Source organism: Copadichromis virginalis, linkage group LG11, assembly GCF_057382275.1.
Source record: "Copadichromis virginalis isolate Kocher_CV1m ecotype Utaka linkage group LG11, C_Virginalis_male_GT1.1, whole genome shotgun sequence".
NCBI lineage: Eukaryota > Metazoa > Chordata > Actinopteri > Cichliformes > Cichlidae > Copadichromis > Copadichromis virginalis.
Genome location: NC_140628.1, coordinates 23,155,743 through 23,180,645, shown reverse-complemented (window position 1 = coordinate 23,180,645; position 24,903 = coordinate 23,155,743). Strand labels below are relative to the sequence as shown.

Below are 24,903 nucleotides of genomic sequence, written 5' to 3'. Positions count from 1 at the left end.
TTTCTCCAGCTTCTCGTGTTCCTTCTTCCTGATATTGCTGTCATTCGGAACCGCTACATCGATCACTACGGCCGTCTTCTTCTGTTTGTCTACCACCACTATGTCCGGTTGGTTAGCCACCACCATTTTGTCCGTCTGTATCTGGAAGTCCCACAGGATCTTAGCTCGGTCATTCTCCACCACCCTTGGGGGCATCTCCCATTTTGACCTCGGGACTTCCAGGTTATACTCGGCACAGATGTTCCTGTACACTATGCCGGCCACTTGGTTATGGCGTTCCATGTATGCCTTGCCTGCTAGCATCTTGCACCCTGCTGTTATGTGCTGGATTGTCTCTGGGGCATCTTTACACAGCCTGCACCTGGGGTCTTGCCTGGTGTGATAGACCCCAGCCTCTATGGATCTTGTGCTCAGAGCTTGTTCTTGTGCTGCCATGATTAGTGCCTCTGTGCTGTCTTTCAGTCCAGCTTTGTCCAGCCACTGGTAGGATTTCTGGATATCAGCCACCTCCTCTATCTGCCGGTGGTACATACCGTGCAGGGCTCTGTCCTTCCATGATGGTTCCTCGTCTCCCTCCTCTTTCTTGGGTTTCTGCTGCCTGAGGTATTCACTGAGCACTTGGTCAGTTGGGGCCATCTTCCCAATGTATTCTTGGATGTTCGTTGTCTCATCCTGGACTGTGGTGCTGACACTCACCAGTCCCCGGCCCCCTTCCTTCCGCTTAGCGTACAGCCTCAGGGTGCTGGACTTGGGGTGAAACCCTCCATGCATGGTAAGGAGCTTTCTTGTCTTTATGTCAGTGGCTTCTATCTCCTCCTTTGGCCAGCCTATTACCCCAGCAGGGTACCTGATCACGGGCAGGGCGTACGTGTTGATGGCCCGGATCTTGTTCTTACCATTCAGCTGACTCCTCAGGACTTGCCTGACCCTCTGCAGGTACTTGGTGGTTGCAGCTTTTCTAGCGGCCTCTTCATGGTTCCCATTCGCCTGCGGGATCCCCAAGTACTTGTAACTGTCCTCTATGTCTGCAATGTTGCCTTCTGGTAGTTCAATCCCCTCAGTTCTGACTACCTTCCCTCTCTTTGTTACCATCCGACTACACTTCTCCAGTCCGAACGACATTCCAATGTCATTGCTGTATAGCCTGGTAGTGTGGATCAGTGAATCGATGTCTCGTTCACTCTTGGCATACAGCTTGATGTCATCCATGTACAGGAGGTGGCTGACAACTGCTCCGTTCCGTAGTCGGTATCCGTAGCCAGTCTTGTTAATGATCTCACTGAGGGGGTTCAGGCCTATGCAGAACAGCAGTGGGGACAGAGCATCTCCTTGGTAGATCCCGCACTTGATGGTGACTTGTGCTATGGGCTTGGAGTTGGCCTCTAGTGTTGTACGCCACATCCCCATTGAGTTCCTGATGAAGGCTCTTAGGGTCCCATTGATCTTGTACAATTCTAGGCATTCCAGTATCCAGCTGTGGGGCATTGAGTCATAGGCCTTCTTGTAATCAATCCAGGCAGTGCACAGGTTGGTCAGTCTGGTCTTGCAGTCTCGGCTGATTGTTCTGTCTACCAGTAGCTGGTGTTTTGCGCCTCTGGTATTCTTGCCAATTCCTTTCTGTGTCCCGCTCATGTATTGACCCATGTGCCTGTTCATCTTAGCCGATATGATGCCTGACAGGAGCTTCCATGTAGTACTGAGGCAGGTTATTGGTCGGTAGTTGGAGGGGACCGGTCCCTTCTTGGGGTCCTTGGGGATCAGGACCGTCCGGCCTTCAGTTAGCCATTCCGGGTGTCTCTCGTTAACTAGCAGCTGGTTCATTTGTGCTGCCAGACGCTCGTGGAGTGCAGTTAGCTTCTTCAGCCAGTAGGCGTGAACCATGTCGGGCCCTGGTGCTGTCCAACTCTTCATACTGGAGACCCTTTCTTGGATATCTGCCACTGTGATGGTTACTGGACCCTGTTCAGGGAGGTCGCTGTGGTCTGCCCTCAGATCCTCTAGCCACTGAGCATTGCCGTTATGGGTTGCATCCTTCTCCCATATGCTCTTCCAGTATTGCTCCGTCTCCAGCCTTGGTGGTGCTGTTCTCTTATTGTTCCCTTGCCACTGAGAGTACACCTTTGCTGGTTCTGTGGAGAACAGCTGGTTTATTCTCCTGCCTTCTATCTCTCTGGTGTACCTCCTCAAGCGGCTGGCCAAGGCTGTGAGTCTTTGCTTGGCAGTTTCCAAGGCCTCAGGTATGGACAGCTTGCTGTATTTCTTAGGCACCTTATTTGTCTTACCTTTCTGCAACTCCGTTAGTTGGCTAACCTCTCTCCGTGCTACTTTGATCTTGCCCTCTAGCCTCCTTCTCCATGGAGGGTACTGCCCCTTGTGGCTGTTCAACTTGTAGCCAAGCATCTCACTGATCACTGCTGCCGTATTGTAGATGAGCTTGTTAGTGTCGGTAATCGTGGTTGTAGGTATTGCCCGTAGTGCTGCATTAACATCATCTAGCAGACCTTCTGAGGGTACTTCACGTAATCTTGGTAACCGGCTACGGGGGATCCAGGTTTCAAGCTTGGCCATGATCCTATTTTTCAGGTCAGTTCCTCTCGCACTCAACGATCCTTCTCCTATCACACTTGGGGCTATGTACCCAATCTCGGGTGGGGGTGATGATATCTCCCCCCTGACCTGGCGTCCTGACTCCTCCTTGCCGTAGCATTTGTGTTGTACCTCGTCGCAGCCGGGCGACGTCCGAGCCGGCATGCCTTCATATTTATCTGTCTCGCTCATGTCTGCGGTAGGCTTGCTTAGCATAGGGGGTCTAGCCTTAGGACCCTTACTGGATACAGACGCCCCAGGCAGGAATCGAACTTGCGATCCTGTGTTCCAAAGGCGTGTAGTCTAACCACTACGCTATCCAGCTGCTATATATATATATATATATATATATATATATGTGTGTGTGTATGTATGTATGTATGTATATATATATATATATATATATATATATATATATATATATATATATATATATATATATATATATATATATATATAAACTGAGCTTGTATTGTAGACTTTCAAGTGTAGCAGCTAAATTAAGCAGGCAGGATTAATCAATAACCAACATAAAATGTGCAGCTGAAACAGAATGCAGTATTTGAGCAGGCCGCTCACCGCACTGATCCAGAGAGCTATCAATCTACTCCAACTTCCTGTCAACAACCAGACGTCAATAAGGAGACAAGTAGGTGGAAAATAGACTTGTTCGGGTTGGCGGGCCTAGAGGAAGACTGAACATATGTCAGAAAGTTTGAGCACAAACATGTTTGACACAACAAAAGTACAAACTGCACACTGGAACCTCCCTGTTTGGCTAGTTGGGGGGTTTGCCATTTAATACATGTAATCATTATTTAAAATCTTCATTTTCAGCAAAAAAAACAAACTGACAAACAAACAAAAAAACATCAGAAAGAGGGCAAATACTGTTTTGTCTTTGAAGTTTATGTTTATCTTTATGTGGAAAATTGTTGTATCGAAGCATCTACATGAATGTCCTACATATTTATTCGTTTCTGAGAAGATAAATCACATTCATAATTTTGAACACCTGCTCAGTCCTAGAAACCTTTTCTTGTTGTTTCAGTTGTAACTGAACAATTTTATTGTGATTGATCTTTTGTAATGTTTTTGTCTTGCTCATATAAAGTGACGTCTGCAGGCTAGATTTGGACTGTATCTCTAAAATTACCCAACAAACTTCCAGTTGTAAGTTGTACTTTCCTATGTGTCATTTTCTTGTCTCGAATTAATAAAGTTGGTGCTGCTTTTTCTCAGCACTTGGTCGGGGCTCATTATCACCACCACGTTTCACTTTACGCTGCCAGTAAACAACAGCAGTAATCAGCCTCATTACCATCTTGAGCTGCTCCAATCTGTTTATATAAAATGAAAAGTGGGGGGTAGACAAAATAAACACTTACAGAGAACTGAAGGAACTTAATTACAAGATACAAGATGCACGAGCTCACACTGGATATATAGTGTGCAGAAAAACATGAGGAAAGAGTAAGGCACTGCATCTTCAGGTGAAATAACATGGTTATTAATAATCATTAGATAGATCTTCCAAGTACTGGGTTGGAGCCACTTTTGGTGCTCTATTCTATTGAGATTAATAGATCAAATGTGGGAGACATTTGAATGCAGTTTTGAGCTTTGTGAGTTATTCTGCTGCAAGCAGAGATAAGAATATACACTGTGGTCATTAAGGGATGGACATGGTCAGCAACAACACTCAGACCAGCTGTGGTATTTGAATGCTAAACAGCCCAAAGCCTGACAGGGAAACCTTCCCCACATCATTACACCACTACTAGCAGCCCAAATTGGTGATACAAGGCAGGATGGATCCATGCTTTTATGTTGTTTACACCACATTCTGACCCAGTCGAATGAAAGTCACAAGCAGAACTTGTGACTCATCGGACCAGGCAAAGTTTTTCCAATCTTTATCGTCTAATTTTGGTTAACTGTAGCCTCAGTTTCCTGTTCCCCGGGAACCCAGTGAGACCTTCTGCTTCTCTTTTCTTGTGTCAACATTTGACATGCTGTGCATTCAGAGATGATCTTCTGCATACGTTGGTTGTAACTGTCTCTTTTGTAGGTCATTCTCTCCCTGAAAGTCACTTACATCACCATTCTTCAGCTTTCCTCCCTCAACCAGGAGTTATTATCTACGTCTCTATTTTCATTAAACCAATATAAGTCAGCATGTTAATGAGGGGTTTTCCGAGGAGCTGACAGACACAGGTTGTCATAATTGGAGGAAAATCAGGCATAGCTCAGAGCTTCCACAGAGTTTAAGTGGTTGTTATTCTGTCCCCCAATTTACAAGTAAAATTTTAATAATGCTGCTTAAAGACCCGCATCTAATTTATTCATATCCATTTTTTCATGGACCACCTAGTTTCTGGACTTTTACAAAAACAGCAGGATCTCCGACAAAAGACAAAATTTACTCTTTCAAGCAAAAAAAATTATATATATATGCTTACTAAAGGATTTCAGTTTTAAAGTCAGATGCATTTTTCATATTTTAACTGAGCTTTCAGCGAGGAAGCAAAAGTTTTCTGATGCTGATACTCACACATATATACTGTTTTATTGAGAAAAAAGTCCTGACATAGCTGCGCGCACACCCACAGGGGAATGATGCTGCTTTCTATGATGACTAATGGGCAGTTTGCTATGGCTATAAAACATGTGTGGGTATACAGGATAGAGAAATAAAATGGAAAGAAGAGGAGAATAATGGCACGGAAGGAAGGGAAAGAGACGGAACACAAGGTGTGAATAGAGCGCTCGGGATCCTAACAGATATCCCATGCACAGCCATCATGTCTGTAAAGGAAAGAAAAATAGAGCATGCATGGAGCAAACATCACCTCAGACTAAACCTTCACAGTGCAAATTAAACACACCGTGACTCTGGAGACACGGTGAACATTTGACATAAAAAAAAACAGCACAGTGAACATATTCATGCACTCCCGTGATGAAGACATTTGGCGTGTTCAAGAGTGTTCGGGTCACAGGAGTGCACTGTTAGCCTTTGTTCTGCTGGGATGTGTGTTTAAGATTCAGAGCTTGTGATCTTTGTCCGGGCCCATGCTGAGCCCTGACGGGGGGGAAAGCGAGCGAGGCATCAAGGCACCAACACAGGCTCCTAATGGATGATGCCGATAACAGATTTCAGCTTTAATTGTTGTGGGATTTAAATAATTTATTGAGCAGACAAAGACGCAAACTCAGCCTCACCCCCATCCCCCACACCGACACACTCTTATGTAGAGAGATCCCCCACCCGCCCACACCCCGCCCCTGCTTAAGATGAGCGCGCATGTATAAATGTGTAACTGAGAGCTACGTCTTTATGTGCCATCAAACAGATAATGTGACAGAAATAAACTGTTTACATGCGGTAGCCTTCTGCTGCAAATCCGCAACGTAAATGATGATCAGGGAAATGTGGTTTGTAAAAATGAGGCTTAGGATGTCATTGCCAGGAACACAAACAGATCCATTTAAGACCTTTAATCTATTACTTTTAGTTTGTTAAGTAGTCTAAATCATGCACCTATTCACACAAAATCAGCCAAATCATGCACCTTGTATTATGTACCCCGCCCCCTCCTTCTTGTTGCCAGAACATCAGATCCAGTGGGGTGGTTTGCAGTGCCTGAATGTTGGATGTTGGCATCAGATTTTCTGGGTTGTGTTTGTCAGGCGTCCACCAGCACATCCTGCAGATGCTTGAACAAATGGGGGGATCTGGGATTTTACAGGCTGAGTCACTGCTTTTTCCTCTTTGTCATGTTCCTTTTGCTGTTCCTGATATTTTGGGGGGATGTAAAGGGAAAATCCACCCCTCTCTCCCTCTGGAGGAGAGTGCAGTTGCCATGACGAGGTGTGCTTGATCGGCATCAATGTTCCAGCCTAAGATCAACATGCATCCAGGGAAACGCTGCATTATAACGAGATGATCAATCACCTGTCACTTTTAATAACGTGGCTCGTTGCCATATTTGTGCTGTGTCTGGCACGTGAGAGTATCTGTGCAGTCCAGATGTGCGCCTGCAACAGGGACAGTACAAACAGGCAACCACAGCTTTCGCTCATTTTCTGTCTCATTCAGCGTCTGCCTCTCAGCTCATTGCTTTTATAAATAGTCTGCTTATCCTCAGCTGTAATTGAAGAGAGTCTTCTTGGCCCTGCTGCCGCAGCAACATCTGTCTAAGAGCTGGCGTACAGCTGTCAATCAGCCCTGGAGGAGATTTTGGAGGCAGAGCCACAGACGCTTCGCTTACAGCCCACGGTGTTTCATAGCCAACCTAGAACAGCCATTTACATAGCAATCACATCTCCCTCTACATTTTAATGTCAGCCAACCCTCCGCTCCATCAAACACTCACACACACTGAACCAGTGGAAACATAAGAGCACTGATGCAGCTTCAGTTGGGAAATTGTTGTTCTAAAAAGGCTTATTCAACTTCATTAAATGGCCCTTTGCAAAGGTAAAAAGTGACTGAAGCAGCGAGAAGCAATGAGTCCATCACATCAAAACTTCAGCCTTCCTTTAAAGCATTTTTGTTGTGAGTTGCTCTGGGCAAAGACATCTGCTGTGGCAACCCCGTCCAATCTCCTGAGGTGAGCCATGCACGCACACATAAACGAAGTTTCTGCGTGGTCTAAAATTCCTCTCACGATCTGTGTCGCCGAGCACTGCGGTGGCGCTGGGATGAAAAAGAGCACTAAAAGGCTTGATTGGCAGGACTAATGTTTGTGCGTGTGAGCGAGTGGATTGGCAGAAGTGTTGGGGTACCAGGCTTTTCACTGCTTTCACACAGGCTTTTCAAAAGGACCTTCTTAATAAACTCAACACCCAAAAACACACAAACACAATAAGATGCTGAAAAACAGCAAATTTAACCACATATAGCGACACAGCGACACATAAGCATACAGGCACTGCTGTCATCAAATGGACTCCATGTATGGATTTGACATTTAACCCAGTAATAAAAGGACACATAAGGACACACAAAGGACGGCATATGTGCTGTGTCAGGCGTCTGTAATGAGCATGGGGGGAGTGCTGAGGAAGGATAAGTGCACAAGAGAAAGCATGAGGGGGAGGCAGGGAGATGGAAAGGTGTGTAAGAGAAATAAAGATGTGAAAAGGCAAAAGAAAAAGAAGAAAAAACTGAGGAGGGGTTGTTCTCTTTGGGGAAAGCTGCAGCTGCTTTCACCTGCCCACCACTCCCCACCCCTGTCTCCCACTGAGGCCTCATTACAGGTCTCCAGGCTATAATTCATTCACTCTCCAATCACTTATCAGGCTTGTAGTTCCACCAGCAGACTCCCTGGGACCCCTGCTCTTATTGCAGAGGGAATACTGATGCTCACAAACAAGAGCCGCCCCGGACTGCCAAGACTGAAATTCCTTTTAACCCATGTAAGAAATGAGAGGGGGGGGGATGTCTTTATCCACATTAGCCTGTGATATTTATTCCAATGCATGTACTAATATATATTTCAAAATGCATAATTCTGCCCTATTTGAAAACTTTAAAGAAAAAGAAAAGGCAAAGTAAAGTTTTCATGCAAATCTGTAAGTTTCTTTTTAAACCAGTTAAAAAAACAGTTACATAACTTCCTTGGTAGAGGTAATAAACAAGGATGGAAAGCTATACAGTATTCCTACTTTCTTGGCATCATTGCGCACTTAGGTCTATAGCATGCAACATACAGGACAACCAGAGCTGACTCCTGAATTATGCAGAGACTGGGGATTTTGCAGGAACTAAGGAGAACATGCAAAGCTCTATCTGTGACAGCACGTGCATGGCTAGTGAACACCATGTCATGTAGAGAGAGGATAATGGAGACAAAGAGACTTTGGAGACCTGCACACTTGGGACTGAGTAGTAATAACTACTAAGGTATATCCCCCCAAAAATGTGTATCAATTTAATACACCCTGTGATTTTATGTGTTTGCATTTCTGTCTGTATTTGGTGGTAATGTTGGTCTCCATCTACACATCGGATTTTGTAGGCTGGTAAATTTTGTTAAGCAGTTCATCTCTTGACAGTAAACCGCACTTCAGCGTGAAAGAATAAAATGGGTAAGCTATCTGAGACAATAGTCTTTGGTGAGGTATTAGTATCTTTTCCTGCTGGGAGAACAACAGTCTACCTCCTGTTTCTGTCTTCAACAAGAGCCGGCTCCAGGAGCTCTCTTTGTCTTCACTAATCCTCCACACTGAGTGAGATGGCCCAGCATAGGAGAGGGGGAATGAAAAGGTGGGAGAGGCAGGCTGGGGGATAAATAATGTGAATATGGGGAGAAAGGATGATAAACCAAGAGGATGCTTGGGTATCTGCAACACAAGCCCTGTCCTTTAAATGGCAGCTTAGCATAGACACGATAGCGTCAGCTGGTCAATCGGCCTGCCAATTCAGTCCAGACTGATAAATTCCAACAATTACCGGACGCCTTACTGTGATATTACAGCCATTCATCTTCCCAAAAGCATGAACCCTAATGATGAATGGAGCTGACATTTACTCTTTTTATACTAAACGAAAAATAACTGCATAAGTCAAACTGACTCAGAACCAAGTAAACCTTCAATACAAGGACTGCAGATGTTTCCAGCTACCACTCACGCTGACTTTGTATGAGAAAAACATCCAAATGTCCACCCTGAATAGAAGAATTTATTACAGCAACCAAAACCACTGCTTTAAAGCACAACAGAGAAAACAAGTATTGCTTTCCAAAGACTCAATCTTCCTCACTCTTCTCACAAATTTGCACAGAAGCTCTGAAGGACTTCCAAACTGCCTCACCTTCCTCGGCCGCAGCACGCATTACTATTATGTACATCCCCGATGCTATTTGTTCTCCTACATTAATCCCGCTCACCTCCAAGCACAGATGCTCGCCGCCTCATAGCCAGAACAGACTGTAAATACACAGTCCTGGATGTGCCAATGAGCCTCTTAGCAAACACAATCTGTAATATACTACCTGTGAGCACTATATTAGCTCATACACACATACACACACACACAAACATAATCCCCAATGTGATAGCTAAAGCTATGAGCTTAAGTGCTTGCATGTGAGAGAGAGAGAGAGAGAGAGAGAGAGAGAGGTTTGACAAGGATCACAGTGAGGAGCTCTGCCTGAGGCGAGAGGAGAGGAGAGGAGAGGAGGGTTTTTTTTTATGAAACTCCTTTCAAGTACCTATCTCTATCATGCGTGCTCTCCGTATCTCTCCCCATCTCCTGCACTTACTCAACCCACCCACAAACTCAAGGGTGCATGAAGGACACCCTCATACCTCCCTCTGTCCTTTTACCTCTTTCCAAACTCCCTTTGCTTCTTTCTTTGTCTCTCTCTCTCTCACACACACCCCTCTCAGTGTTTTTCTCATTAACTTAGCCGTAAATCTGATCACGCCTCTCTGTAATAAATTACAGAGCCCGGGAATAGAAAAGGGGAAACCAGGATGGAGGTGGAAAAGGAGAAAAGCTGGTTGTAGCAACATCGGGATGGAGAGATCTGATTTGTGGCTGGATGATAGACTATTCTGGAACGGGACATGAGAGATCATTAAATTATACAAATATGAAGATGTAAGGATGAGCAATAATTGCATACATGCAGGCACATGCACAGCACAGAGACACAGAGCAATAATTCCCAAGCTACTCGATGCCTACTCACATTTTAGGGATCAAGTGGCAAATGCCACAAAATCCACTGAAAGTCACGCAAAGTCTCAATGGCACTTTGATGCACTTATTTGTTCTCTGAGTGAACAAGAGATCATTGTCAGGTAAAAAAAAATACTCTGAGACCCACCAGCTACTCCCACTGAGCTTCTCCAGCATAAGTAGGAAGGAGATATTTTAAAAGTTTAGAGTTCTAGAAGAAAAATCAGACACTGTTAGATAACTGGCATTTTAAAATGCTGCCAAAACTTAGATGGGCAAATCTTCCAGCTGAATCATCAATACAAAGAACAACATTTTAGGAAAATATCTCTCTTTAGTATGGAAAAAAGGTAAAAACTTCATGTTTTGTTCATTTACAGCTACTCTGAGTGACTGAGGCCCAGGAGTAACTACCTTGCCATGTTTTGCCACTCAGTTAAAAAGTTAAATCAATAATAAGTTTGGAAAATTCTACCTCAGTTATACCCGGTGGAGTTTTGAACCATTAATAACATTGGAGGAGAGTCTTAATTAGTTTTGTCTCCATCGTGGACATCCTGGACTTCCAGGTCACGAGGAGGGGGGGGGGGACATTTGCATTAGCGATGTTACCAGAACAGATACTTATGATGCCTTCCAGGATCTTTCTATGTCAAAATGATGAAAACAAGACTATCTACCTACTCTATCTAACAAAGAAAACAACATGAAGAAGACGGCAAAGAACATGCACCTGCCAACACAGCCCTGCTCCAACACATCAATAACAAAGGCAGGACTTTCTTACTGATGCTATCATGGTTTTCAGACAAGGGAGGAAATACTTTCAATTCAGTGACACACAAAAAAGACAGCGCCTAAAGAATTTAAGGTGTGTGAATTTAAACTCAAAATCACACAGCATTCAAAACAATATCGTTCTAGGGTTATCCTGAAATATACTTTACCATTTTGTTTGACACAGCTGTGGTGAAATCAGCTTTGCTCAATCAGCTAAGCTAATGTTGTGTTAGCTTAAGCTAGCATAATGTAACTAATGTTATACCTTACAGTAACTCCAGCAGGCTACTCGGCAACCAACGTCACTTATACAAAATATTTTGTGTTTTAACAACAACAACCTGCCATCTCTCTGTTAGTGACTTAAAACAAACTTTTGCACGGGATAATCATTTCGTTTTGTTAGCTTTGGTATTTTATTCTTGACCACCAGTTTAGCTCACTGGGTGGAGTAGGTGGCACATATATCGAGGCAGTTTACTGTGCATCTTCCCTCTGATCTTGCTCTCAGTTTTCCTTTCTTCTCCAAGCTAAAAATATATATTAAAAACATTCGCAAAAGAGTTGTAAAGAAATGTATGAGATATAATTTTTAAAAAGTTAGCTTGTTTGAACTTGGCTGAGCTCCCCTTCAAGAGGATCTTCTCAGATAAATCTAGACCACCTTCAGAGCTGTGGTTATTTTTAGAAGGCTCTGTGGTTGTCTCATTATGAGCACTTACTCTGTCCCTGTGATTTCAACAAGCTCCTAAAACATGCGCAGACCTTAGCTCACCACTCACCCTGCTCATCGGATTTACTTCACTGGGACCTTTTCTTCTTTTCTTAAAAAATCAAACTGAAGGATCACAGTTATTTATGCATTATTATTATTACTATTTATCTCCTCATATACAAGGTCTTGAATAATCAGGCCCCATTTGATCTGACCTCACAGCATCATATTTCCCCAATAAAGCATTTTGTTCCCAGACTGTAGGCTTACTTGTGGTTTCAAGGGTTATTAAAAGTAGAATTGGAGGCAAAGCCTTCAGCTTTCAAGCTCCCAGTTTGGATTCAGGAGATAGACACGCTCTCTAATTATAAGATCAGGGTTGAAACTTTCCTTTTTGATAAAGCATATAGTTTGGGTTGGATCAGGTGATCCTGAATTCTCCCTTAGTTATGCTGGAATAGGCGCAGGCTGCTGGGGGCTTCCCATGACGCACTGAGTGTTTCTTCATCACTCAACATCACTCACTGCAACTATATTTAATCATTAGTTAGTAATCTCTGGCTCTCTTCCAGTATGCCTTCTGTCCTTGCATCTGTTGCCAAGTCCTTGCTTATAGGGAGTCATCTGATCGTTGGGGTTCTCTCTGTATTACTGCTGGGTCTTTAACTTACAATATAAATCACTTTGCATCTAATATCACGGCAAAGTCCCAAATCTCTTTCACAGGACAGACCGCGCCAAAGTACAACAGAGATTCAGCACATACTACAAAGGCACAAGTGCTGACACCTGTAACTTATGATCAAACCTCTTATCATCACAACAAAAGGATGCAAGAATGCATGATTGGAATTATTTGCAAAAACAGATTTGCAAAAATGTGTGAAAGAAACAGCATTCAACACATTTGTCAAGCCTCGATTAAATTTATTTGCAAAAAATAAAAGATAGCAAACTGGTTTGTTCAGGTTTATTGGCTAATAATCTCCCTCACATCGGCACAGAAGACACCTGGGGCCAGAGGTATGTGGGCGCAATCCCCAAATAGCGCTCATAGGTGTGTGTACAAACATTGTGCTGTTGTCTAAACACAGGCGCAGTGAGTTTATTTCAATATCAAGTGCAAAAACGTGAAAAAAAACATCCTTTATTTGGCATTAAAATTTCCATAAATAACAGTAAATTGTTGCAAACATTAATAAATCATTCTGCTTAAGTTTAAATATCAAATTTAGTATTCAATTTAAAATCACCAACAAAAGTGGGTGAAAGCACGTCATGTACCTTTCTCTCTTTGTATTATTCTTCCTAATTTTCCCCCTTTTAAGTATTGATCCTCTCTCATTCTGTCTGAGCACCACTCCTTTCAATCCTTTTTAGTTATCTCTCATTAAGACCGCACTTTACGTGCCTCTTCTGCACCTGAGACCCAGCGAGACGATACACACAAAGACTCTGCAGCTTTTAAGAGTTCATGTCTTATTGCTCTTCACACACACAATCCTGCTGATGTACAGATGCACCAACGTGTAGTCACTCATTCATCAAACCACTGAACCATGGGATGTTTGGTTAGCTCCCTGCCTAACACATTTATCTGGAAGGACTCTGTGGTTGTACTGGAGCACTGTTGCCTCCAGCCCGCCCCCTCCCCACCAACACTGCCCTCCCTGGTGCACACTGCCTTCACACAGATGAATAATGCATTTAGCACTGCCTGTAATTGACCTCTCGCATTAGCATAAAGAATTTGTCTGAATGCAGAAAAAGCAGACTTGACACAGTTGTAGAAATAACAAAACTGAGTGTCTGTCAGTGTCAACAAAGAGCAGGAGAAGCCCTCGGCTCTTGAAGCTGCTGCAGCCGCTTATTTCATAACACAGGCGAGGTTACGAAACACTCCAGTCCCAGCTGGATGTACGAAGCTCTCCTCTCCTGTCTGCACTCACATATTTTCATACGTACATATTCTGCATGCTGCACGAATACTAAATGATTCAGATATGTTCAGTGTCTTCAGCTTTTCTCTATTTTTGTCACACAAACATAAACACACAGTAACCATACACACTAGCACAGCCAGGCTGGTATTGGCTGCTGGTAGTCATACACTATGTTTTGACAGCTCTGCAGATTTGTTGATGATACAGTAATTATAATGTTTGATATCAGAAAAACATGATGGGAAGTGTCTACAATTTTAGAACACAATCAGGTAGGAAGATGACTTTATATTTATTTATGCAGTCATAATGTCATCATATACTGCCGGTTTATTCATAATCTTCTTCATTAGGAATACCATCGCTTTATGGGTCACTACACCAGATCATCCATCTCCACTTCACCGCATCCCTATCCCTCCTCTGTCACTGCAACCCTCTGCATGTCCTCCTTCGCTACATCTATGAGTCACTTCTCTCACCTGTGCACTTTCATCCTAAAACTCCATCCACACTTTTCTCTTCCTTTATCTTCAGCCAACACTACAACAATTTCCACCTGCACCCTGCTGGCCCCTGATCGATCTAGTTGGGAAATCTCATTCTGGTTGATCCTGACGCAACCCTCCCCATTTGATCCCTGGCTGCCAAAATGCTTCCTTGGGCAAGATACTGAAGCCCAGATTGCTCCTGATGCGTTCATGAGTGTAAATGCATCTGAATGTTACTTAGAAAGCACTTAAACATTAAAAAAGTGCTTGTTTGAATTTGTGTAAACGGCGGAATAAGATACGCTGTCTGAAGCAGCACTCAGATAGAGTAGAAAAGCGCTGTATAAGTAGGTTTATCATTTCCAAATTACATCTTCTCCATCTGCATATTGTTTTTCTTTACATTTCCAAAGCCAGAACCAGATTTTGCCTAACCCGAGTGCTTAAAAGTTAGTAAAAACAATCCTGAGGGTGGGCAATTCATTTTCCCAAAGGGGCCATATGAGAAACTGGTACTGTTGTGGAGAGCGTCACCAACAAGTTTATAAAGAGATCAAACTAATATCAAGCAGAACTGAGTTCAGCTTCTTGGTGTGGCCCTCCACAACAGTCCCAGGGCCTCATGTAGACCCCTGGGAAAATCAATTACCCACCCCTGATTTTTTTTTTTTCACCTCCATACCTGCAACACTGTGTAATAAGACTTTTCTTGCAGGTGTGTAACCCCCTTGCTGGCAAAATGTTTCCACAGACATACACATAAACATCTGCTAATGTGCTGAAAACCACCTTTGTGGAGAAACTGCAGTACTGCAGGTTTGTTTCCCGGACCACATTTTACCACATTTTCCGCGATGCGTCAGACACACACACTAACATGCTAACATAGTGTCATATTTTAATTCTGCCAACTTATTCATCAATAAATACATTTATTGGGGGGGGGAGGGGTGGGGGATTTAATCTCTAAAGAGTTTATTTTGTTGCATACATTTGCCAACTTGTGATACATGTCCATGAATAATGTTAGATTTATAGTTGTCGTAAAAATGAATGACACAAAATAACCAAACATCAAACTTTATACTGTAGCTGCTGGACTAAAACAGAGTCGGTGTATGTGTCGGGGTCATGCGTAGAAGTGTAAACATATATCACTTAAATGTTTTCCTTTCTTCACGTGATGGACGACGAAAGAAGCCGTCTTGTGCACACTCCCCTTTTAATGTTATAGCGACATCTATTATTCAGCAAGAGCAGGTGGGAGGGGTGGGGTAAGAGGTAGCAGGGGTAGGGCTGTGTGGAGAGTGGGTGTGGGGCAATCAAGGGTGACGATTTTTGTGTGTGTGTGTGTGTGTGTGTGTGTGTGTGTGTGTGTGTGTGTGTGTGTGTGTGTGTGTGTGTGTGTGTGTTGGAAATGAGGATGATTGAAAAAAGAGAGACAACCCCCAACCCTTTTCACATTTTCAGCTTACTCTTGTCCTATGAATGGAAAATTGCAGGCAGTTGCTGAGATGCAGGACTGGAGGAAGACAAAGACAGAGAAAGGGTATAAAGACCTTATGACCCACCAACCCCCCTCCTGACTTCCTCTCTATACACTGCCACAGTTCAGATGGGTGGCTCGTGTCAATACGGCATGTTACTGATGAAAGCATCAAAGACTAAAGCACACACAATTATGTATTTAGTTCATGTGAGCACAGAAGAGAGGGGCATTTCTTCTCTAAACAAAATGTCTAGATCCAGGTTCTGTGACACGAAACACATTTTCAAGCCTTTTTGCAGAGTGCACGATGGGATCCCGGTCGTGATTACGAACACGATCAATGCACGACAGGATAGATCTGAAAACATACCACTCAGCCACAACAACATCGCTCACTTTATATAGTGTTGGTCTCTATCATTAAAAACAAAACAAACAAAAAAATACAGCCCACCAGAGGACGGACACGGGTCTGCTGTAGGGTGTAACACCGGGATGTGGGTTGCGTTTTGGGTCTGGAGGGTTGTCAGGAGGAGTCTCTGTGGATCAGTCTTTGTTTCGGCCGATTCCACAAATGGACATCTCGCCTGGGATGTTGAGAGTTTGAAGCCTGCTCTGCGTCTTGCACTCTCAGAGGTGCTGGCTGAGACTGCTACCATCAGTGAGCATCACTGCTATGAGGTGGGGTGAGCACTTGATCATGTTTAGATGGTTGGTGTGACCCAAAAGAACATTGTATTGTAACAAGATGAAGGTTATTATTGTTGTGGTTGATCAGTGTATACTGTGTGTGTAATAAAACTGAGGTGAAAACATCATCTGGTATTTATCAGTGATGTGATGGATGTAGGCAGAAAGTCAGGGGATCACCAAAAGCAAGGGAGAGGATCACAAATGTCATGAATCTAGAATTTGTCGGGACATTAAACTAAAGATAAAAGCGACACAGTCACCTACAGAGCAACTCATCTCACATGGCATCTCCAATCATGCTTTTTTCCATCTGACATTAAGAGGACTAGACTAAAAAAAAATACATATAGTATCCAACATGTGTCTAAAAAGCATAAGGCATATGATTTTATAACAAAACACCCACGCTCCTCTATTATTCACAGTCTATCAGCAAAGCATTAACTCCAGGCACAGAAAGAAAATCGATGATAATAACATGTAATGTAGCACTTGAGACACAGTCGACAGTGAAAACTGGGGAAAAAAAAAAAAATCCCACCACTCTTGATTGCTCATGGCAACAGCTAAACACAGAAAAATGCACAGCACTCATTGATCAAACTGAGAGAACGAGGCTTTGTTACAGGGAGCCAAAAACCAGTGTTGGCTCATTCAGCTAAAAAAGCTCCCACTCCTGCACCCACTCACATATCAACTGGGTTTATTCTGTCTGGGATGAAAGCTATCTGTAAACAAAATCAGTGTGGCTGTCATGCAGGGGATCAGTTCACAGAGGAGTGACAGTAGACAGGAGGGAGACGAGAGTTGGAAGAGGAGGTCTCAGGTGAGACGGAGGGAAACTGAAGCTCTTCTTTCATGAATGAAGACAGCTGGCACTGGGACAAAGATGCAAACATGCATAGCAACAACTTATTTCTTGTTCCATCAACAGCTTAAAAACTCAAAGATATTCAATTGAAATAAAATTCTTAATCGTCAACAAGAATTTAAAATTTTTACAAATCAATTATCGATTAAGTGTCCTCACTGTTCTTTTTAAAATAACGTTATCATAAAAAATCATCATGAATTAAAAAAATTTGCAGTTAAGAGTTTGCAAAAGTTCACCTTCACAAAGCAGGAAATTCAAATAGGAAATGTTAAATGTTTTTATTCCGAACGTGATTAAAGGAATTAACCTATTATCAGTTAATTTATATTTTTAATACATTCTAATATGTTCCCTAAAAAATCATTTCATTTCTGTCGAAGGATAAAAAAAGACAGCGTGATGCTCGATCGTACTGATCTCAGTCTCTTACTATTATTGGGTGTAACAGATCTGGAACAGCTGCACACAGCTGTACGGCTCTCTGTGTGGATCAGCCAGTTATCTCCGTACAGGAAGTCTGGATCGGCTCTCCGAGGTTCAGATTCTAAGGGGCATACCCCAACAGGCAATGCAGAACCTGATTGAAGGTGAGGGTGAGGAGACTCGCCTACCTCTAACTGGCTGCATCCAAATAATTTATCCTGCTAATAATGTGAACTCCCTTCTTCCAATGTTGCGCTCAGCCCTAGAGGCCCTGAACCTTCCTAAACACCCCTCTTTTATATTCATTTATCCATATGCGTACTTTTTTATAGCACTCCATGTTAATCTAATCATAAGAAGGCTGGATCCTGAGTCCTTTAGCGCTAAACCGGAGGATCTGACACCTTTCGTATCTCTCTCCACTCCTGCTGAAATCACTCTTGATGCACATGAGTCCAACTGTGTCATGTTTACTTCCTGTTTGTCACCGTTGTTCCTTCAAACTGCAAACTGCCTGTTCGTGTCATTATTGCGTTTTTCTCTTTTCACTTATTTCGTTACCTTTATAACACTGCCTGTATAGAGAAGGATAGCAGTCTGCATTAAACAGTACAAACATACATGCGTAGATGTATGCATGCACCCATAACAGGCCAACATGTCACTCAGGGAGTTGCAGGCTATCCTCTAAACCTGGGAATTCCTCTGATGTAACATTTTACTCAGCAAGAGAGTGACTTCCGCTGTGATGAGTAGGCAGCTTCACTGTATGCACATGCCAAGTTCACAAGCTTTTGGGATAAATGAGACAAACATGGACTGTAAAAGTGGCAGACTGGAGCCAAAGCAAAACAAGAACAGGGAAAGGTTTAGAGAGGATGACACTAAAATGTGAAAGCTGTAGAAACAGAAGAAGAGCTGAGAGAGAGAGAGAGAGAGAGGAGCTTACTTTCCATCAGCACAGCTGTGATCAATATTAGTGTCTGACAGGGCTGTGCTCGAGCCTTTACTGTAAATCACTTCCTATTATGATGGAACCTCTATATCACACACAAAACTGACCGGTTCCAAACACGCTAACACACACACACACACACACACTGTATGCATTTATCCACAGAGCAGCTGCTGTGGTACAGTTATGTGCATTCCCTAAAACAGGTAATAAACAGCACTGCAGCACCACAGTGACCTACTTCAATTTAACACTGAAGTCATCACTAGTTTAATGTGCAACATGCACTTGGGGGGATTCATGCTAAACAAGAACAAGAGGCACTGAGAAACACAAGTTTGACACCTGAAGCAGTTATTTCAACAAGCAAGCTCACACTACAGTCTTTTCCTGGAAAATGAGGCAACCTTTGCTTTCACAAGATGCATCCATGTGTCCAGTTTTGTTTGTTTTTTTTGCCTCTCCAACTTAGGGATGTGCTGGAACTGGACCAACAAAGAGAGAACATCCGCGCCCAATTAAGAATCGCTAATTAACCTAAACCTGTCTTTGGACTGTGAGCGGAGCGCCCAGTAGAAACCCAGACAGGCACAGTGACATACAAGCACAGACACACAGACAAACAAAGACAGACAGATTTAATAATGAAATACTCACTGATTCAGTTCCACATCCAAAATGAACTTCCGACCAAAAGCGTCAACTTGAAAGCTCGCTTGGGCCACATGGTTCACCTAAAAAAGACAGAGAAGAGAAGCTGCACGCTGTTTCTAAAGTCCCCGTTATCACATGCATGGTGAAGTTCAGTATCATAGACATGGATAAGTCTCATCTACACTGATGGACGGCTGCATTGTGTGTTTATAGCACCGATTAGCTGCAGGAATGAAGTAAGCCAAGTCTGCACACACACATAACCCTAACTGGTCACAGCAAATGCCTGCACCTCCCTGCGCATGGTTCTGCCGGAGGTTTCTTCCTGCTAAAATTGAGTTTTTCCTTCCCTCTGTCACCAAGTGGTTGTTCACTGGGATCAATTGTTTATTTGGGGGGGGTTCTATTATTGAAGGGTCTTTACCTTACAATATAAAGCACCTTAAGACAAATGTTGCTGTGATTTCATGCTATATAAATACAGCTGAACAATAAAATTGAATTGAAGTGAATTAAGTTCACCATCAAAAAGAAAAAAAAATCTAACCCTACGCCGACTCATTTAATGTTTCTTCACCGATCACTGCTTCATCTCTAAGTGCATGAACTCTGTTTGATTGATGTGGCTGGGGGAGGGTCTGATTCATTCCAAGTCTTGGACACATATTGTATGGGGTGTGCCCCCTGGGTCAATAATAACTCCCCACAGTAATTCCTTTAGGTCCAGTAAAGCCCCAGTGGAGACCTTAAGCATGGCTTACCGTCTCCCTGAGGCTTGGGCTACCTGCTTTACAGACTGGACACTACATGACAACAAAGGAGAAAGTGTGTGTGTGTGTGTGTGTGTGTGTGTGTGTGTGTGTGTGTGTGTGTGTGTGTGTGTGTAGGCTGTCATTTCAGGAAGTGCCCCTGTGCTCACCCAAGGATAGCCTGATGTCCCCAGTGATCACAGACTCTATTGTCTGCAGGAGCGTGCCTGTGCCGGTCAATGCATATATGAGCAGTTAAGAGGTTGTGTGGGTGTGTGCAAGAGCATGTGCAAATGGCAATTCCACACTTTGATGAAATCTAATCTGGCAGATTGTATCCACGAGGGTAGGAGGTACCAGTAATTGTGGTTAATGAAAGCACATCCCATCCTGACTTAGCAGGACCAATATGAGGAGACCACTGGTGACTCCTCTCGCATTGATTTCTGAGTCATGGCGAGCCTGATTTTCCACTCGTGATGGTTCAAGAATGACTATAAGCCTATCATTGCTCTGCAGAGAGGCAGGCAGGAAATGCAAACCGACACAGTTAGACTGATTTCACTGGAAGTGTTTGTTTTTTCACCAAAACAACAAGAGCACCTTGCTGAACTCCCCGCAGCTCATTCAGTGCTGTTTGTGTCTGCGACTTAAAAATAGGTGATGCGAGAGAAGCCTATAAATAACTCCATGTGTGTCGCACATTTTCAGAACTATCTGACAGATTTGTTTTTAGGCTGTTGATCTAAAAACAGCCAATAACTGATCAAACATTGCGCAAGTGACATCACGAGCATCAGCTCTCTGGAGATTAAAAGACTCGGAGCACAAATCAAATCTCCTCACCCTCCCATCCTCGATCATCTGCATTTGCAATGTACATTTTATGACTTTGATGTTTTAACTTGCTGCCTGTACGCAAGCTCTTTTATGACTATGAGTTGGCACAATATGATATCAGAGTAAAATAAACGCATCTCCTGGGCTGTAAACTCCAGAGAATGAGAGTGACTCAGGAAATAATGAGGGTTTAGATCAAAATATGACATATTTTGAGCAAAATCTCTCGTAGAAAACTGTTGTGCTGCTCTGCAGAAACGCTACCTCTGAAATTCAGTTCACAGCAAGCCTGTGCCACAAACCTGCCGTGAGACTAGAATGAGCTTCAAAAGGAAAACATTAAAATGATATCTGACGGCAGATGGTTCAACTTAGCTTGTTTACCCAATGGGCTGCAGCTCAGGCTGAGGTGTGAGAGAGACAAAGGGTTAACACCTCCCTGCCTGATGCCATCTGTAGCCCTCTCCGCTCGCTGAGCCCTGAGTAGGCTAGCCTTACTCAAGCCTAAGCCATACAAATTAAAAACACTTAACATGTTTGTACAATGCTAACTGACTCATTCCTTGAAAGGAACCCAGCAGACTGAACTGACTCAGTGAACACAGCTACACTATTACCGCACTGTACTAGTCATGGTAGGCAGGCAAAGCCAAATGCCTCCAGGCTTTTCCGCAGCTGGTAGTTTTCAATAACAGCTCTCTGAATAATTTTCAAACATTAATAATTTTCTGGGTGATCATGTCCGAAGTGTAATCCAACCATACTCTTTATTACCTGTAAGTCTACAGTGTATTTCTTGGTTCTTGGCGCTAACATCCAAAAACAGGGGCTGCTGCAGGCAATCATATTACATAGTACATAGTATATGCAATCATATACATATCTGCAGAGGCATTTAAATATTTATGTCTTTATTTAAGTAATTTGCCATTTTAGAGACCAGTCCTTTTTCAGAACTGTAGAGTAAATATTAAAATATTCACCGCGCCATACCCAAAAGATCAGCTAACATCAGCAACATATATCAATTTTTCATAATAAACAACAGCTCCATTAAAAAAAATAATGAGTCCTTAAAGTAGTTATTATCACAGTATTATTATACAAAATACTGAACCGCCCGTTTTATTTGCTGACAATAGAGTTTAATGCCCTCTGGTGGACAAAAGAAACAACCCAACCCTATTTCTAAATGACCCAAAAGACAGGCCAGAGCGCTTCTAAGACCAAGTCAACAGTGATCGCCCAGCTCGCAGTACATGCTGACGCTGGTATACATGTGCCAAGCCAAAGTTTGCTGATCATAGGCTCAATAAGAAAGCTTCTGGTCATTCGTTTTCATGTGTAAGGTGAAAAATGCTGCCTAGTGGGACATTAGGCAGCGTTTTTGAGGTGGTAGGTGAGGCAGCTGCTGAGACAACAACCCAGCTGGACGGACGAGATGCAAGCTAAAATATTAATTATCCGGTTTGAGCAGGTGACATATAGTCGATCATTTTGAGTGGGGATAAATGAACTCAGAGGTCCTATCACTAATCTTAGTATTTTAAAGCATTTTATGGGTGTAGGTTGCGGTGGGATTTTTTTTCTTCTTTTGCTTATGACCCATATAGCACCTCCAGGCTGTGTAATTAGTGTGACCTGCTCGTGTCAAAATGTTGTCAGCGTCCTTTTTTTGTATCCCTGCTTGCTAAATAATGATCCCACCCCCCCACCCCCAACCGTGAGGACACGTAGGGAGGGGTTGAATGGATAAAATAGACAACTGTAAACACAGAGGCATCTTTCCACAATCGCACACTCCACCCTCACAACACGAAAGCACCTTGTGTACCTGCGTGGAGTCGGAGCTGGCGCTGGCTTTAATCCTGGTGCTGAGCTCGTCCTGTGTGATCTGGCTGTGGTTGTGCCTGCTGTAGAGCAGGCGGAGAGGCACCGTGTCCTCCTTCCCGACAAACCTACCCGCATCACGAAGAGCCTTCAAGCTCGACAAGGCGTCTCCTGCACAGAGAGAGAGATAGAGAGAAAGGGGACAACACCGACTTCATTACGCGCCCCGTTCCTCCGCGCGGAGATCAGCAGTGATAGAAACGCGCGGATCACAAACAGTTATGATTAAAATGTCGATGGTTTTCATTTCCTTTTCACACAGTGGAACAGCTGTGGGTTGCGTGCATGTTTTTAAATTCAGGAAGCATGAAGCAGACGAGGCGTTGATTAACAAATAAACACAGGCCCTTTGATAGTGATTTAACGCTTTGGCTGCGCAATAACAATTCATGCATCATCCAAAATAGCATCAGTTACCATCTCCGGCGTTAGGGCTGCTCTGGTGACCGACGTGCATCAATTCACAGACGCACAAAAGGGAAATCCACCATCGCGGGCGCATCATCAGCACCATCTCCTCCGTCTCTCTCTCTTTCTGTGTGGCTGGAAATTATAAACAATGCGGTATTCCAGGAGAGGACTCTCGGGGTCCTGCCTTCGCTAAGGGAGCTTCAAGCCGGGGCTGGTCGTCTGGTTAGTGCAGTGTCGCTGATGGGGGGCCATCGGGGGTGCTTAGGAGTCTGAACGCCGAGCGCGTTTGAGCGCACCGAAACCCCGCGGATCAGCAGCGCGGAGAATGCTGGAGGCGAGAGAGAGAGAGAAACAGAGAGGGCGGGAGGATGGGAGGGAGATCTAGGGACACCTCCTTAAAACACATGAGTGTTCGGTGGCTCACTGCAGAGACGCCTAATGCATAAATATGAGCGGAGGTTGGATGAGGAGAAAATGTGGGCTCGGCCTTCCGCCGACTGGACCTATCTGGGACGACATAAAAGCTCCTCCATGTTAAATCGCTGCAGAAGCGCCATTCCTGCCCAGTCTTGCCTGTTGTTATCATAATGACTCACTCCATCATCTGCCAGGCCTCCAAAAAAGGCATCCTCCACCCCAACCCAGGAAAAAAAACAAGACAATTAGATAAAATTGTGCAATTTAGAGTATATGACCATTTTGTCTCTCTAGTCAAATGATATTTTCTTATTTGTTGATGTTGCTTCTTCATCTTCCTTCAGAGATGAGTTGATCGGGTAAATTTGGAGATCCCATAGTCGGTTAATGTACAGTGCTCATTCAAAACAACCTATAAATATTTACCTACACTTGATAACTCCACTGCATGAGCCAGGATCAGTGACAAACCCATCACACCACAGCGGCCTTTTAGTGTGCGTGGTTTATCCTCTCACTTACATACCTGTAGATTACTGCCAAAGATACACTTGTTTCCATTTGCTTAGTCGAATCTATGAAAAATATCAAAGGTAATAGTTTGACAGGAATAAAATTATATTTTTGCACCAACAACATGACTGCCAAAAGGCTATTGGCTGTCTTGGTAATATAGTAACAAGTAGATATAAAAGTACCAGGCCTAAAAAATAAAAACCCAGAAAGCTAAATCTACAACAAGTGAACAGTATCTGAAACCCATGTTCTTAAGAAATAGAAAGAAATAATTCAAAGACCTGACAGATGGATCTGTACCTATAGTTGATCTACTGTTATCTGAAGCCTCATTAGAAATGGCCTCAGTGGAAGGGTGGCTGTCAGTCAAGAAGCCATTCTCAAGGAAGGAAAACAGGTGAAAAAGGCTGAGGCATGACAAATTACACAAGACCTGGACTGAAAATCAGTGGTAACAGATGTTGTGTAGTCATTAATTCAAAGTCAAAATTTCTGGCTGTTCAGAAGAGGTCAGGAGAAAAGTACGACAGTGAGTGCCTACAGCCATCTGTGAAACACGGTGGAGGCTCAGTCATGGTGTGGGGCCGAATTTCAGAGTGTGGTTTGGGGGATTTTATCATATTTGATGAATCTTTGAAAACAGAAAAGTACCATCACATTTTGATCCACCATGCAGTACCATCTGGAAAGCATCTGATTGACAACAGCTTATTTTTTAGCATGACAATTATCCCAAACATGGCACCAGTCCAGTAAAAGCAGAAAAAGTCCTAATTTTTAA

At 43.4% G+C, this 24,903-nt stretch overlaps 1 protein-coding gene across 3 annotated transcripts in view; it reads right to left on the bottom strand.

Annotated features, from left to right (window-relative positions):
- adam22 (ADAM metallopeptidase domain 22) overlaps nucleotides 1-23,575 on the bottom strand; it is a 73,034-nt gene extending 49,459 nt beyond the window's left edge. The window contains exons 1-3 of one of the 3 annotated variants that reach the window (XM_085473830.1): nucleotides 23,196-23,575; nucleotides 22,723-22,889; nucleotides 19,303-19,379 (exon numbers count right to left, since the gene is read on the bottom strand). In XM_085473830.1, coding sequence (XP_085329956.1) covers nucleotides 19,303-19,379; nucleotides 22,723-22,889; nucleotides 23,196-23,292 — 341 coding nt within the window. In that variant the 5' untranslated portion in view covers nucleotides 23,293-23,575. The remainder of the gene's footprint in view (nucleotides 1-19,302; nucleotides 19,380-22,722; nucleotides 22,890-23,195) is intronic. The other 2 variants (XM_085473828.1, XM_085473829.1) reach the window with 2 other exon arrangements.
- Between the last annotated feature and the right edge of the window lie 1,328 nt (nucleotides 23,576-24,903).